The sequence below is a fragment of the Urocitellus parryii genome, chromosome 7, assembly GCF_045843805.1.
Source record: "Urocitellus parryii isolate mUroPar1 chromosome 7, mUroPar1.hap1, whole genome shotgun sequence".
Classification (NCBI taxonomy): domain Eukaryota; kingdom Metazoa; phylum Chordata; class Mammalia; order Rodentia; family Sciuridae; genus Urocitellus; species Urocitellus parryii.
In genome coordinates this window covers 132,821,646-132,837,658 of record NC_135537.1, presented here as the reverse complement: position 1 = coordinate 132,837,658, position 16,013 = coordinate 132,821,646, and the positions used below count along the sequence as shown (strand labels likewise).

At 37.4% G+C, this 16,013-nt stretch overlaps 1 protein-coding gene across 3 annotated transcripts; it reads left to right on the top strand.

Annotated features, from left to right (window-relative positions):
- The first annotated feature begins 27 nt into the window (after positions 1 to 27).
- Derl2 (derlin 2) lies at positions 28 to 13,356 on the top strand. 3 transcript variants are annotated; one of them, XM_026393971.2, is made up of 7 exons: positions 28 to 159; positions 968 to 1,030; positions 3,565 to 3,638; positions 4,737 to 4,830; positions 5,711 to 5,906; positions 6,158 to 6,248; positions 10,230 to 13,356. In XM_026393971.2, the coding sequence occupies exons 1-7, from the start codon at positions 67 to 69 to the stop codon at positions 10,333 to 10,335; spliced, it is 717 nt and encodes a 238-aa protein (XP_026249756.1). In that variant the 5' UTR covers positions 28 to 66; the 3' UTR covers positions 10,336 to 13,356. The 3 variants fall into 3 exon arrangements, with proteins under 3 accessions (XP_026249756.1, XP_026249755.1, XP_077656671.1); XM_026393970.2 differs by having other exon boundaries at positions 965 to 1,030; XM_077800545.1 differs by lacking the exon at positions 28 to 159 and adding an exon at positions 250 to 265 and having other exon boundaries at positions 965 to 1,030.
- The last annotated feature ends 2,657 nt before the right edge of the window (positions 13,357 to 16,013 follow it).

Here is a 16,013-nt window from a genome sequence, read left to right as displayed (position 1 = left end):
CGCCCTGCCGCTTGGGCATACTGGCGGAAGGGGAAGTTGGGGGGTGGGCAGGCGGCGGTGGGAAAGATGGCGTACCAGAGCCTCCGGCTGGAGTATCTGCAAATCCCACCGGTTAGCCGCGCCTACACCACCGCCTGCGTCCTCACCACCGCCGCTGTGGTGAGCAGCTGCAGCGCCTCCTTCTCCTTTTCCGGGCTGGATATGACTGGTTCTTCAGGAAACTGGGGTTGGGCCTCGAGGAAGCCCAGAGGGTCTGGTCCCAGGGGTGGGTAGAGGCATACAAGGCACACTCCTGGGTTCGGGGTGGTTCCAAGAGTGCTAATTCAATGGCCCGAGAAGGGAGTGCTGCTCCATGAGGGATCAGATCAGTCTCTGAGAGATGAAACCGGACCTATAGGTGGTAAGGGCTGCGGGAGCCGCCCACCCAAAATGTGTCCGAAAGCTATAGTAATTTTTAGGTGGTAACGTAGTGATTTGTGGAAGGAAGGTCCGCTAAGTGAAGAGACTTAGGTATTGAATATAGAAAACTATGGAGAGGGAAACATCATAGTCCTAGATAAAAGGGGCTGGCGGTAGCACCCCAGTCCTAATGATGTCAGGGTCTCCAATCTCGGTTATTTCAAGTAAGTTGTGTTTTGCACCCATCTGTTTCGGTGGTGCTCACGTAATGGGCAAATTAGTAATAGCTGCTCTTACGTAGACTAAATCTAAAAATACCATCACCTGCCTGCCTCCTATGCCTTCATGTGATCCTCAAGCATTGTAACACATTTTTTAAAAATGTTGTGTTATTGAGGATACAAAGAGTTGTGCCAGGTGTAGACAATTCTTTACCAGCTTCTTCCTCTGGCCTAAGAAAGATTTGAGAATTGGCACTTGCTAGACCTATTTACTAATCCTTTGTTGTAAGTGATGAATTTTTTTTTTGATTGATTTGTTTTAAGACGCTCTTTTTCTATTTCAGCAGCTGGAATTGATCACACCTTTTCAGCTGTACTTCAATCCTGAATTAATTTTTAAACACTTTCAAGTAAGTGGCCCTTCAAAACCATAGTTAATGTTTCTGTTGCTTCTGTTTTGAGCTGTTAAGTAGCAAATTCTGCCATGTGGCATCTCAGAAAAGAGTCCACTGGGGACCTGAGATTGTAAATCATACTGTTGAGGTGTAAAGCAATGATTCTGCAAGCTGGCTGGGCTTCAGAGTCACTTAGGGAACTTTTAAGAGAGTCACAAGCTTTTTATCTGTAGAAGCTTTTTAATTCTGTACTAAATCAGAATCACCAGGGATAGGAATTACCATTTTGTATTTTATCTTTAAGGTTCCTTGCATGGTTTTCATGTGTTCAGTTCCTGTATTGGGTATCACTGTCTTATAGTTAATTGTAGTTTTAAATGGAGACTGATTAGCAAGGTGCCCAGAGGGTTTTGCAGGATGGCCTTATTTTGTCCTTCACCACCTGTTCACACCACCTTCTTGTTATCATCATGGTTCAGTTCATAAGTTCAATTCTTTTTTTTTTTAATTTTTTTTTAGATATACATGCCAGTAGAGTGTATTTTTTCATATATATATTTTAAGTTGTTGATAGGCCTTTATTTATTTGTATGTGGTGCTGAGAATTGAACCCAGTGCCTCACACATGCCAGGCAAGTATGCTACCGCTAAGCCACAGCCCTAGCCCAGTAGAGTGTATTTTGACATACATACATGGAGTGTAACATTCTAATTAGGATCCCATTCTTGTGGTTGTACATGATGTGAAGTTTCACTGGTCATGTATTCATATATAAACATAGGAAACTTATGTCTGATTCATTCTTCTGGCTTTCATAAATTCAATTCTGACAGCACTTTTAAATTAGTTCATCTTGCCCTGTGCAGTGGTTCATACATATGATCCCAATGACTCGGAGGATCACATTTGAGGCCAGCCTGATTGTGCAGAGCCTGCCTCAAAAATAAGAATGAAAGGGGCTGAGGATGTGGCTCAAGCGGTAGCGCGCTTGCCTGGCATGTGTGCGGCCCGGGTTCGATCCTCAGAACCACATACCAACAAAGATGTTGTGTCCGCCGAGAACTAAATAAATAAATAAATATTTAAAAAAAAAAGCGTGTACCTTTGTTTAAAAAAAAAAATAAGAATGAAAAAGTGTCGGGAATATAGCTCAATAGTAGAGTACCCCTGAGTTCAATTCCCAGTACTGAAATAATTAATCTTCCAGGATCAGACTGTAGTAACATAACAGTAAAAGACCAGTATCTAAAACAGTATACTAAACAATATATTAAATTGCAATGGAAGATAGTCTTTTCCAGCAATCAAAATTCAGAGAGAGAGAGATGCATTTTTCTATTCCTGGATGATTATACAGATTATCGTTGGTGAGGAGGAAAAACCCAAAACCAGTAGTTCTGCCCCAAACATAGTGTTCTTTCTGTCTCAAATGTTTCGTTTATACTGAATGTAGTGGCACATGCCTATAATCCCAGTGAGTATGGACTCTTGAGGCAGGAGGATTGCCTCAGCAATTTAGCGAGATCCCTAGGTTCAATATCTGGTATTAAAAAAAAAAAAAAAGTTACCTGAGATGATTATATTACATATGTAAACACACTCTTCTGTTATGCGGATGAACCTATTTTTAAATTTTTATTTATTTATTTATTTTTAGTGGTACTGGGGTTTGGTGACAGGGAGACATGCTCCCACCACTAAACTATATCCCCTGCCCCTTTTTATTTATTCATTTTTGAGAAAAAGGAAAAAGAAGGTTTATTGCTTTGTTAGTAAAGGAGAAACACAGGGGACTCTGTCCCAAAGACTGTGATTCTGCCTAACAGCCGGAATAGGGGCTTTTAAAGAAGTGATTCAAATGCTACATTCCATGTGTTCTCTGTCTGGAGTTGAAATTTACCTGTTAATTTGGGAGATAGTCATTTCTGAGATCTTCTGGTATCATCCCCAAAGTCTGGATTACTTCATTCCTATGGTGGGTGTGTACTCAGAAGAGATAAATCTGCCTAGGATAGGAATGAAAAGTCCCGTTTCCCCTGAGATTAGGGAGGAGCAGAGAGAGAAAAAGAAAGAAACATGTCCATTTTAAAAATAGGTTGCAATGGGCTTGCCCCTCTTTAAAATTTTATTTTGAGATAGGGTCTCTGTAAATTGCCTGGGATTTCCCCAAACTTGTGATCCTCCTGCCTCAGTCTCTGAAGTTGCTGGGATTAAAAGCACATGCCACTGTGCCTGGCTCAACCTAGTCTTATCTTCAAACTTTTTCCATAATTTGCCTGATCATTGTGAGTTGTTTTAAGGACAATCACAGTTCAAATTTTCTGCTTTTTTAGCTTTATAAATTTTTCAGTCCATACAGTATTTTTTTTGACTTTATGGTACATACAGTATTTTTCTGACTTTATGGTCGAAGCAGCACAAAAATCCATTGTCAGATTGTGTCTTCCAGTTTGGGATCCGTAATATCACCCTTTATGGCTTTTCAACCATTGTAATCATAAAATATTTCCTAATCTTTCTTTCTCTCTTTTTTTTTTTTCCTCTACAGATATGGAGGTTAATCACCAATTTCTTATTTTTTGGACCAGTTGGATTCAATTTTTTATTTAACATGATTTTTCTGTATCCTTTATTAAGTGAAGTCAGCATCAAAACTTTAGGTTTACTTAGGATAGAGTAAATTAAGATTTATTTCTGATACTCTTATCTATGAATTCTGAGTCAGTTGTACATAGAATAGATGGTCAGCAACATTTTGAAGGAGTTGTAGCTCACTCTTTACATGGGAGGTCTAATTATGAGAGATCATTACTTAAGTTGCTTACAAACCTAATCAAGGGGGGGGAAAAACATTTAATAGAAGCATACTTATAAAATGGTATCAGGTATAAGTAATACATAACCTGTACATGGTCATAATTTAATTAGCAAGAGTTTGCCATGGGTTCATGAGAAATGGAGAACTTGAAATCTTGGGTCTTGATTGCTGGTTCTCCTGGCCAAAAGCATAGTACCATAATGTCTGTTGAGCTTGTCATGTTCCAGATTGTTAAAAGCCATGATCTGGGGCCACTGAATTGTAATTCAGTTCATCAGCAGTGGACAGAGGGACTTGTAGCGATGGCTGGACTCTTGTCCTAGGATGAATTCCTGTTTCTCCTATGTAATACTTTATTCTGGAAAGTGATGATAGTCTTTTCATTTTAATGCATCTTTATTGACTGATGTAAATATAGAAATGCTTTACCTGCCTGGCCTGGAAAAATAGTTTATCACATAAGTTTTCTTTATGGGGATTTCTTCATGGAAAAGTAAGAATGGTGAGGATCAAGGTTAGGCTGAGTGTGGGAAAGATAATAGTATAAATTTCAAAATGTTTAAAGGTGACCTGAAGCATATTTCTGTAACATCTGGATTGGTTCCCCAGCTAGGGACATTCTTAGTAAAATATGGTGCTAGTTTTGGGCTGGGATTGTGGCTCAGTGGTAGAGTGCTCGCCTAGCACAGGCAGCACCACATAAAAGTAAAGGCATTGTGTTGTGTCCATCTATACCTAAAAAATAAATACTAAAAGTATTTACCTTATCACTCAAACATGCTTATAAAAATGAAGCCTGAATGCTTATAGATAATGTGGAGTCCAGAGGTACTTAAGTAATACATTAAACTTTACTTTCTTCCAATTAGTATGATTGACATTTTCTTAACTTGGAACTTAAGATATCGTTACTGTCGAATGCTAGAAGAAGGCTCTTTCCGAGGTCGGACAGCAGACTTTGTATTTATGTTCCTTTTTGGTGGATTCTTAATGACTGTATCCTTCAAAAACAATAGAACAAATACAGGAAAATGTTAAAGAACAGCCAGTCTCTTCCTAAAATGTTTCATCTGTCTCTCATGATTCATTAAATATTCTGAACAAACACATTAAAGTAGACTTCCAGATTTTAGCTCTTTAGAGTATGACCGTTTATTTTACAGCACACCTTCTGTAACAGCTTTCCAAGCATAGATGTTGGACAGGATGCTTTTTCTACTATGAGCAAGGCAGAGGAACTTTTAACCCAAGTGGGTTATTATGAAACATCTCACGTTATATCACTGATGAGTGTATTTCATTTTTAAACTAAGTTGGTGAGACATGCATTTAGTCACTATCAAAAATGATGCATTTGGGGCTGGGATTGTGGCTCAGTGATAGAGTGCTCGCCTAACACAGGCAGCACCTCATAAAAGTAAAGGCATTGTGTTGTGTCCATCTACACCTAAAAAAAAAAATACTAAAAAAAAAAAATGATGCATTTAGAAGAAAAAAAATTTATCCTGTATAACAGACTTGGATGTAGTACTGTCTGAAGAGATGATTTTGTTCCTGCTGACATTCATCGGTAAAAGTGCTTATGGTGAGTGAGCTTTATTGTAATTATTGACTAAAGAATTAACATTTTCCAGAAGCAAGAACTTCACAAAAGTAGAATATTAGTTCGAAATAGCTATACTCCAGATGATTTCACTGAAGTCAGTTTTTGTCTGATTGCTCTGGTAATTATCTTCAGGGTTTTTTTCCTTCTTTTCTAAAGATGTAACTTCTCAACTTTTCTCATTCAAGCTTTCATTACAACACAGTCTTTAGTTCTCTTAGTTTTCCCTGTTATGCTTTTAATGTTGATATTTTCCTTAATGCCATCTGTTAGCTTTTTGGTTTGTTTGTGAGCTTAGTTTTCTTGGGACAGGCCTTTACAATAATGCTCGTCTATGTATGGAGCCGAAGGAACCCATATGTCCGCATGAACTTCTTTGGTCTTCTCAACTTCCAGGCCCCTTTTCTGCCCTGGGTGCTCATGGGGTTTTCCTTGTTGTTGGGGAACTCAATCATTGTGGACCTCTTGGGTAAGAGTCTTATCACTACTTTTTCCATCATATTAATTTAAGTTTATTTTGTCACTGTTTTTCACATTTATTCTGTCTGGCTTTCATGAATAACTATTATAGAATTATTTGATAGGTACATCTCAAAGACTGCCATATCAGTTCATTAAGTTTTAGTTGTTATCCTAAAAATAAGCAACTTATGTTGGTAGGTCCACCTGCAGTTGAAATTTTAATACTCTTTCTCATCTTTTATTTCTGGTTGACTCTAGGTATTGCAGTTGGACACATATATTTTTTCTTGGAAGATGTATTTCCCAATCAGCCTGGAGGGATAAGAATTCTGAAAACACCATCTATTTTGTGAGTATTTAACCCCATGGTTTGTGCTTTTTGCAGACAAACCAGTACAAGACCCATGTTTGGGTATTTTGGGGCTCTCAGAGCTCCTGGTACACATAGTTCAGGTCAGTAAATATTTGCAGATTGAGGAATCTAGCCGCAGTTGGATTGAGTGGGAACAGGCAGTGCCAAGGTTGTGGCAAGAGCAAGGTTAACAGGCTCAGGATGTCATGGGATGCCGTGGTAATTATTGCTTCAGGGGACCACTAGAACTTCCTATCCCAGGGAGGAGTCTGCTGGTTTTATGAGGCTGCTGTCCAGTTTAGAGAGTGAGGTAGCAAAATGGGCAACACAGATGAAAGTTTCTAATGGTAGGATTTCTGTCCTGCAGAACAGGTGGGAGAGACAGTGGAGTAGAAATAGCTTGGGACCAGAAATCAGATGTAGTTGTTCTATTGACTGGTTATGATTTTAAGCAAATAAGACCTCTTCTATTCCAGAATTTTGTGTCTTTGGGAAATATTACATTAAGAAGAGTTCAATTGAGGGAAAATTTTAAGTTTTTGTATTAAAATGTTTGTTGTAGACAGTTAAGCAAAAAGAAAATAAAATCATCCATGATCTCACTACTTAGACATAGCATTGGCTACCATTGTTCACTTTTTTATAAGTATTCTTTAGTCTTTTACTATCTATTTTTTATTCTCCCCTTTGTGTGGTACTGGAGATTAAACCTAGGGCCCTATACAAGTGCTATACCATGAGCTACATTTCCAACCTTTTTTATCTTTAATTTTATTTTGAGTCAGGGTCTTGCTAAGTTGACTAGACTGATCTTGAGCTTGTGATCCTCATGCCTCAGCTTCCTAAGTGGCTGGAATTTTAAGTGTGTACCACCATGTCTGGCTTGTCTGTATACTTTTTTTTTTTTTTTTTTTAAGTAGGCAGACACATTTTATTTTATTTATTTTTATGTGGTGCTGAGGATTCGACCCAGTACCCAACACATGCTAGGCAAGTGCTCCACCACTGAGCCACTATTTCATAGCCTTTTAAATTTAATATGTCATGATCACTTGTCCATCATAAATGTCCTACAAAATTGTAAGTTACATGATATTCCATGATGTGGATTTTGCATAATTTTCCTAATCTTATATTGATGGACATTGATGTTAGCTTTTGCTTTTCCCTTCTCTAATTGGAATGGTGATAAGTCTGAACATATCCATGGGTTATGTTCAAAGGTTAAGTCCATAGAGGTGGACTTGCTGGTGTTTTTGTTTTTTTAGTTGCCAGAACTTTCCAGGTGGATGTTCAAATTTACATTTCCACCAGCAATGTATGTATTTATTTCCTGACAACCCTATCAAATACCCTTATTTACCCTTTCTATTTAAAAGATGGTGTCTCATTTTTTATAATTTAAACAATTTTAAAAATTCATTTCAGAATTAAAGAAACAAATAGAGTTCAAAAGACATTTTTCCCTTAGCCATTTTAAAGTAAATCGACAATTTAATGTTCTATCCCCTTTAATGTGTATTTTTTCTGTAAACAATTTTTACGTAGTCAAACTCAGGAAATAAACATGAAATCTCAGGCCCAATTCCAGTTTGGGCAGTTCTCAAAATATTATATAATATAAATATATAATTTTGCTATAAATAGCAAAGAATCGAGCTCAGATTCAGGTGTTTTATTTATTGACACGTTTCTTTAGTGTCCTTCCATTTGGAACAGCTCCTTATTCTCTCCTTGGCTTTCATGACATGGGTTTGTTTGAATATTTTGGGTTCATTGTATAGAATATCTCCCAGTTTGTGTTTGTCTGATGTTCCTCACATACTTTGATTCAAGTTTTTCACCTTTGGCGGGAATATTAGATAAATGACACTGTTCTGATTGCAGCCTGTTAGCATGGGATTTTGACTTGTATTTATCAAGGTGATGATAATCATTTTGATTACTTAAGGTGTCTGTCAGGCTTTTCCATTGTAAAGATACTCTTTTCCCTTTTGTAGGAAAGTACTTTGAGACTATAAATATCCCTTTCTTTGTTAAATATCAGTTCCCATTTTCCTCTTGGCGTGCTAGTTTTTTTGTTGTTAGTTTGTAAGAACCAAAGCTCCTTTTGAAACATAAATACTTGTTTCTGACTCTAATATAAAGTAGAAGTTTTTGAATACATTTCTAATTTTACCAATTGACAGCCTTGACAGCAAGTAGAATTACATATATGACTCGTAATAGAGGATGCTGCTTTAATGGTTCTTACTTTAATGAAATTTTGAATTATTATATAATAGTATTTAAAAAGTCTTGAAAGCTAGGCATGATGGCCCATACCTATAATCCCGGCTCCTTGGGAGACTGAGGCAGGAGGATCTTCAAGTTCAAATAAAAAATGCCGGGCTGGGGATATAGCTTTGGTAAAGTGCCTCTGGGTTCAATCGCCAGTACCCACTCCCCACCCCCCAAAAAAAGACTTGGAAATTTATTATCTGTACTTATGTTCTGGCAGTAATTTTTATTGGGATACTTATTACCTAACAAAATTTATCATTTTTTAAAAATATATTTTTTAGTTATTGATATATCTTTATTATTTATTTATTTATATGCAGTGCTAAGAATTGAACTCAGTGCCTCACACATGCTAGGCAAGTGTTCTGCCACTGAGCCACAACCCCAGCCCCTAAAATTTACCATTTTAACCATTTTTAAATGTACAGTTCAGTGGTGTTAAATACATTCACATGATACTGCCGCCATCATTTATAGAATTCTTTTCATCTTATAGAACTGAAACTCAGTGCCCTTTAGATACTTGCTATTATCCCCTTCCCGTAGTCCCTGACAATTACCATTTTATTTCTCTTTCTCTGAATTTAACTACTCTAGGAACCTCATATAAATATATAAGTAGAAACATGCAGTATTTTTTGAGTGACTTATTAACTTAGCATAACGCTGTCAAGGTTTGTCCATATTGGAGCACATGTGTCAGAATATCGTTTCTTCCATTATTTTTTCTTTTTTTAATGTTCTTTGGGGGCTGGGGATGTGGCTCAAGCGGTAGCGCGCTCGCCTGGCATGTGTGCGGCCCGGGTTCGATTCTCAGCACCACATACAAACAAAGATGTTGTGTCCGCCAATAACTAAAAAATAAATATTAAAAAATTCTCTCTCTCTCTTTCTCTCTCTTCCTCTCTCACTCTCTCTTTAAAAAAAAAAATGTTCTTTGGTTGTTGCCAGGGATTGAATGCAAGATTGAATATTATACCACTGTGCAACACCCCCAACCAATTCCTTCCTTTGTAAGGTTAATGTTCCGTCATATGTATATGTTGTATTTTGTATATTCATTTGTCTGTTGATGGGCACATTGCTTTTGTTATGGTGAGACATTCTTACCAAATTGAATGAAAGCTAAGTTAGGTAGGGTGCGCCCATGCCTGTAGTCCCAGTGACTTGGGAAGCTGAGACAGGAGAATCTTTAGTTCAAAGCCAGTCTCAGCAATGATGAGGTGCTCAGCAATTCAGTGATACCCTGTCTCTAACAAAATACAAAATAGGAGTGAGGATGTGGCTCAGTGGCTAAGAGGCCCTGGGTTCAATCCTGGGTATATATTAAAAAAAAAAAAAAAAAAAAAAAACAGGTTAAAAAACAGAAGTGTGATGTACCTTTTGTAAAACCACAATTATTTATTCTAGAAGAATAATTAAGGTATCAGTGGAAATTATCCGGGAACTTGGGATATTTTACTCATCTACATTTCCTGTTTCTCTACAATTAACATATTCTGCTTTTGTGATAAAATTAGTAAGGAGGTAAAAGTTAATGTAAATGTTAAATAATTAAAATGATAACTCTTTAATTAGCAGGCAGACCCAGTGCTCGTCCAATAGTGGAAACCCCTGTGGGAGGGAACTGACCTTATAGTACTTCAAACCTAAGATGACTCTGGGACTAAATTATATCTGTCATGTGTATTTTAGGAGGACTATTTTTGATACACCAGATGAGGATCCAAATTACAATCCACTACCTGAAGAACGGCCAGGAGGCTTTGCCTGGGGTGAGGGCCAACGTCTCGGAGGTTAAAGCAGCCGTGCCAATAATGAAACCCAGCTGGGAAGGACTTGGTGAAATACCCATTGGGATTCTTTTATCCTTTGTTGCAAAAGTGTGGACACTTTTGACAGCTTGACAGATTTTAACTCCAGAAGCACTTTATGAAATGGTACACTGACTAATCCAGAAGACATTTCCAGCAGTTTGCCAGTGGTTCCTCACTACACTGGTACTGAAAGTGTAATCTCTTGGAGCCAAAAAACTGGAGAAAGATATCCTGCTGCCTCTAACAAGTACATAAGTACTTGAATTCTGTGGCATAAGGCAGGGCTTTTTCTTCTTCTTCTTTGATAGATGAGGCCATGGTGTAAATGAAAGTTTCAGAGAGGACAAAATAAAACTGAGTTCCATCTCTCTTTCACTGTATTAAAGCTTTTGTGTGTGATCTTTTTAAATTATGATAGTGTATGCTAGTTCTCCCAAGTAGGTCTGGACTGAGCAGTTTACAGGCCTGCTCTTCCTGTGTCTTTACAGCTTTCAAATGGATTTCATTTCAAGATTGAAAACATGACTATAGTGCTGTAGCTGTGTACATCTTACTAATTCAGAGTGCTAGCTTCAGTAGAAAAATTTATTTCTGTCATTCAGATAGCTTGTTTTCCATCTGGGAATTGCAAAACTTCAAGTCATCAGAACACAAGAAGGAGAAGGGAGGGTGGTTCTTGTAGCAGAAATTCAGCTGTAGAATTGTCAGCTGTAAGTAAAAGGCTCATGTGGTATCTTATTTATTCTGTTTGCTTTTCTCCATTAAGAACTATCCAGGGAGCAACTGTTAATGGCCACATATTTTGAAAACTATGGGAAGATGAATGAGTAGCAGCTAGACATACTTTCCTCCTGGGTCATTGGCTGGTTAATATTTGTCATTTACTTCATGAAAAGTTGAAAACCTTTTCAGAACCAAGTAAATGGTTACCTTCCCAATTAGGCAGAAATTAGGGTCCACAGAAGCAGGCCTTTAAATCATGCCTGTAGTTCAACAAATACTTGTCCAAAATAGTAAGTTCTTCCCGAATCCCAGCAGGTTTGTGTTCATACTGCTTAATCAGAACTCAGGAAAGTAAAAGAGTGCACCCCTAAGAAAGAAATGATCTCAGTTTTTTATGAATAGCATGTAGGTACAAGATCCTGTCCCCCAACTGGATTGTCTTCTGTTTTGTCTTGGTTAGGAATAGCTTTACAGAGTGAGATTTCCTCAGATTGACATAGGCTTAGATCAAACATAAAAAATCTTAAGTGGGAATTTTCAGATTATTGTTAAAGTACAAAGTATTTTAATGTCTTTAAAATTGGAATATGCATAAGTATGGAATTTCGTACGCGTATTTTACACGTTGCTAGTAAGTAACTTTGAATATGATTGTTGCAGTTTTATGGAATTTGGGTCAATGGGACTGCTTTTTCTTCTAAGCAGTTTAAGAAGTGTTTTTAAAGTTTAAATGCCATACTTAGATTGTATAATCCTTACAGGATTCTTAAATTTAATCATCTTTGTCTTTATCTAGAAAGTTTTATCAATGACTTTTAGTAGTTTTTTGTTTGTTTGCTTTGGGGCTAGAAATGGGTTTCTCTAGTTTTATTTGTTCTCCTTGACTTAATTTTGGGTTATCCAATTAATAGAATTTTTGTGGTAAAATTTTAATCCTAAAATCTGTTCACTGACTTTTCATTTAATTAGGGAGTATCTGTACACATTCATGACTGGGTAAAACAGGAAACACATTTTGAATGTATAGCCTAAAGGCAGTCATTTATAGGATTTTGTTTCTCTGCTTTTGTAGGGTATAAATTCCTAGTGGCAGGACGCCCTGCTGTGCTACTACACTGTGTCCTTGGCAGTGGTGATTTAAATCACTGACCTCTTATCAGTTTGGCCAGTCCCACTCCCACTCATCCCCAGCCCTGTGTTGCTTGACAGGATCCCCAGGCTTACCTGAACCTAAGGAAAAGTCCTTACTTCTTCCCTAGCTTACCTCTTGATCTTGAGTCTTCCAGAACATTTCCTTTTCATAATGCAAGTCAATTGAAAAGTGAGATTTGATATATGGAATTTTTGTGACCTGTCAACCTTACATACATATAATTTGAAAGATTCCTGAATTTTACTAGTTATACTGAAAAGCACACACCTGATTAAAACATGTTTTTTTTGTTACAGAAATACAATATATGTTCATTTGAAAATAAATGGACGAGCAAATTGCATCTCCCTAGGAGATACATTTTATATACATTTTGGTGTGTTTTTTCACTATGGATTTCTATTTGTTTCTTCCACTTGGTTCTTTTTTTTTTTTTTTTTCTGTGTCACTATTGTATGTCCTAATATCTTTCATACTTCTGTATTCTCTCAAAGCAAAGCACCCTTGTCCTGGATCTTGTTAAGGAAAGCCTCACTCAGTCTCTCTGGACTTCTGAAAATTAGGAAATATGAGAGCTATGCTGTGTTGAGTAACTGGCTTTCTAGAATTGTCATCTCTCCTGCCAGTGTTTTAAGTCATGGTTCTGTTCTCCTTTGACAGGTAAGTTTCATCTTTGGTGTTAGCTAAGATCCTGTCATCATTTTTAGTGCTCTGCAGGATGCCCCTAAATTACTTACATATTTTATGAGTTTTCATTAAAGTTGTCGAATCTTATATGGTCAAGTTACTTACCTGCTCAAAAATCCAGTGAATTCTTAGCCCCTATATTAAACGCATACTTTTTGTCTTCTGAACCTTATTCCCACTTCTACCTAACAGGGACCTCAAGTTAAGTCTCTCTAATCCTTCAAGGCCTGGACTTGTTCCTGACACCTCAAGAAATCTTGATTCTAAGGCCTATTTCATTGTCTTCTTTGAATCTCTATAAAGCTTCAAATCTGTATGACATATTCTTACACCAAATTATATATTGTCTTGTACTGTTCCTAGCTGGTACATGTATATTAGTCTTGTCTCCCTCATGAGAATGTAAGCTCCTTAAGGGCAGGGACCATGTCTTAATTTTTGTATCCACCACAGTGCCTAGCACAGTGCTTGGCACATGGGTGCTGAATAAATACTTTGTTTATTAATCAGCAAACTATTATCTGGTATTTTTAATTACAAAGGGATTCATATGTATGCATGCAAGCTTGTGCCTAATTGCTGAGGCTTATGATTGTCTCTGAAATTGGGATTGGAGCTGAACTGAATGTGATCAAGGACCATGGTTTGGTGGTCAGGTGACTGTTAGCTTTTCCTCGATGTGACCAATATAACTGACAAGAAAATGTAGATGAGGAAAGTTTATTTTGGCTCAGGATTTCAGAGGTTTCAATCCATAGTTGGCCAACACCATTGTTCTGGGCCTAAGGTAAGGCAGAACTTCATGGCAGAAGGGACTGGTGGAGGAAAACTACTCAAAGACTTGACAGCACAGCGGGAGGGAGAGGGCAAGGCATCAGGGACAAAATACAAACCCCAGTGACTTACTTCCTCCAACCATGTCCCACCAGCCTTTCATTATCACCCAGTTAGTCCATTCAAATTATTATCCATCAAATGGATTAATTCATTAATTGGGTTACAGCCTTCATAATAATATAATTATTTCACCTCTGAACATTCCTACATCAATAGGAGTTTTGGGGAGACACATCCAAACCTTCACAATGACCACCAGCTGGTATGGTCATGGTCAGACCTGAGAAGTCCACACAAGTATCTCAGACAAGTTAAGAATGAAATGTGGGGCTGGGGATGTGGCTCAAGCGGTAGCATGCTTGCCTGGCATGCGTGCGACCCGGGTTCGATCCTCAGCACCACATACAAACAAAGATGTTGTGTCCGCCGAAAACTAAAAGATAAATATTAAAAAATTATCTCTCACTTAAAAAAAAATGAAATGTGTCTAATACATGACCTTTTGGAGGAAGAGCCAGAATATACTTTGAATAGTATTATTAGTGTGTCAACATCTGTAAATGAAAGCTGCTGAACCACAAGAGACTATTTGGAGGGGCAGAAGATTTCACACTACTAATGGGGGAAATGTGGGCAATATAACTTGATGCTTGTGTAGGATTTAATTTTTTCAACTGAGTTTAGAGGCTGCAGAACAGGATACTAAGCCAGAGTTTATGGAAGAGTTTCATATAGAAGTACCGTGGTGTTTGGTATTGGGGATTGAACCCAGGGGCGCTTTACCACTGAGCTACATTTCCAGTCCTTTTTAATATTTTCATTTTAAGACAAGGTCTCACTAAATTGCTGGGACTGACCTCAAACTTGTACTTCCTACTTCACCCATAATTTCCGGGATTACAAGCATCAGCCTCCATGCCCAGCTTAATGTGCCATGTTTTGCATTTCAAGAAACACTTTTTTGGGGGGAGAGCATATATAATATATATTTTTTAATTTGTTCTAATTATACATGTCAAAATTTTTTTAGTCAATATTTTAAACAGGTGTCACATAAAATCTTTATTTTTTCGCTTTTCTTGAAAAAATAGGAAGAAAAATAGCCTGCGTGACAGCTGTTGCCTAGAAGCAATTAATGACCGCTTCTAGGGACAAGGCATGTCCCCTATCAAGAAATTATTTCGCTCATTCATATTACCTACCTGTATTCTTGTAACATATATAACAATAGGTTAGTTTGGAAAAGGACTGGGATCTTTTACTTTTTTTGTTCTGTTTTTGTATTTTTTGTTTATTTCCGGTCCATTACAACATTTATTTTCCCTTGTAGTTTTAGATCACCTTTCTAAATTAATATTTAAGAATTAAAAAGCAAAAAATTGTCAATTCTGAAAAACATCTGTTGTTGGTTCAACGTACATTTTTAGTAACCCCCGATTATTACACTGTCAAGAACTGAAGAAAAATGATCTCTTGACCTTGAGAAAGGGAAAGGAGGATTTTAAACACATACTGAGGAGAATTTTTTTTCACATACTGAGTTTCACGGAAATAAACTCCAGAAGATGTTCTTTCACGTTAGGTTGAAACTTATCCTTTATTCTCTGGAGGTCATATTTCCTGTATGCAGAGCCAATCTTCCTGGAGTGAATTAGTTTTTTGTTTATTTCTTTTTCTTTTTTTTTTTTTTTTTTTGTACCAGACATTGAACTCAGGGGCACTCAACAACTAAGCTACATCCCCAGCCCTATGTTGTATTTTCTTTAGAGACAGGGTCTCACCGAGTTGCTTAGTGCCTCGCCATTGTTGAGGCTGGCTTTGAACTTGAGAAGCTCCTGTCTTAGCCTCCTGAGCCACTGGGATTACAGGTGTGCGCCACTGCAACCGGTTCCTCTCAAAGCTTTTAGGAAGGAACAGAGGAACTAGTAATATTTTCTGTGCTGGAGTTCTAGATGTTTTCATTGGTTAGAGTATCATGACAGGGCTGGAGAGTTGTGTAAGGAATTTTGAGAGTCTGGCAGTAATGATTGGGAGAAAGGAAGCATTAAAGACCATTTTAGTTCCATTCAATTCCCTCTTTCCCTGCTTGTGTTGCTGAAGCACACAGCATCCATCCAGATGATCACTGTCTTAGGAAAATATGATTGTCAGAGTCATAGAATTCGTCTTTCTTTTCTGTTAATAAGGATGGTTACATTGCCCTTTTCAAAATTAAGATTTTGTGACATTTGAATGACTTTAATTTCAGAAAACTCAATTTCT

Bases quoted from the DNA above. Each gene is read 5' to 3' on its own strand.
- Derl2 (XM_026393970.2), top strand. From the start codon at position 67: ATGGCGTACCAGAGCCTCCGGCTGGAGTATCTGCAAATCCCACCGGTT. The intron at 160-964 runs GTGAGCAGCTGC...TTTCTATTTCAG, and splicing joins TCCTCACCACCGCCGCTGTG to CAGCTGGAATTGATCACACC. The intron at 5,907-6,157 runs GTAAGAGTCTTA...GGTTGACTCTAG, and splicing joins AATCATTGTGGACCTCTTGG to GTATTGCAGTTGGACACATA.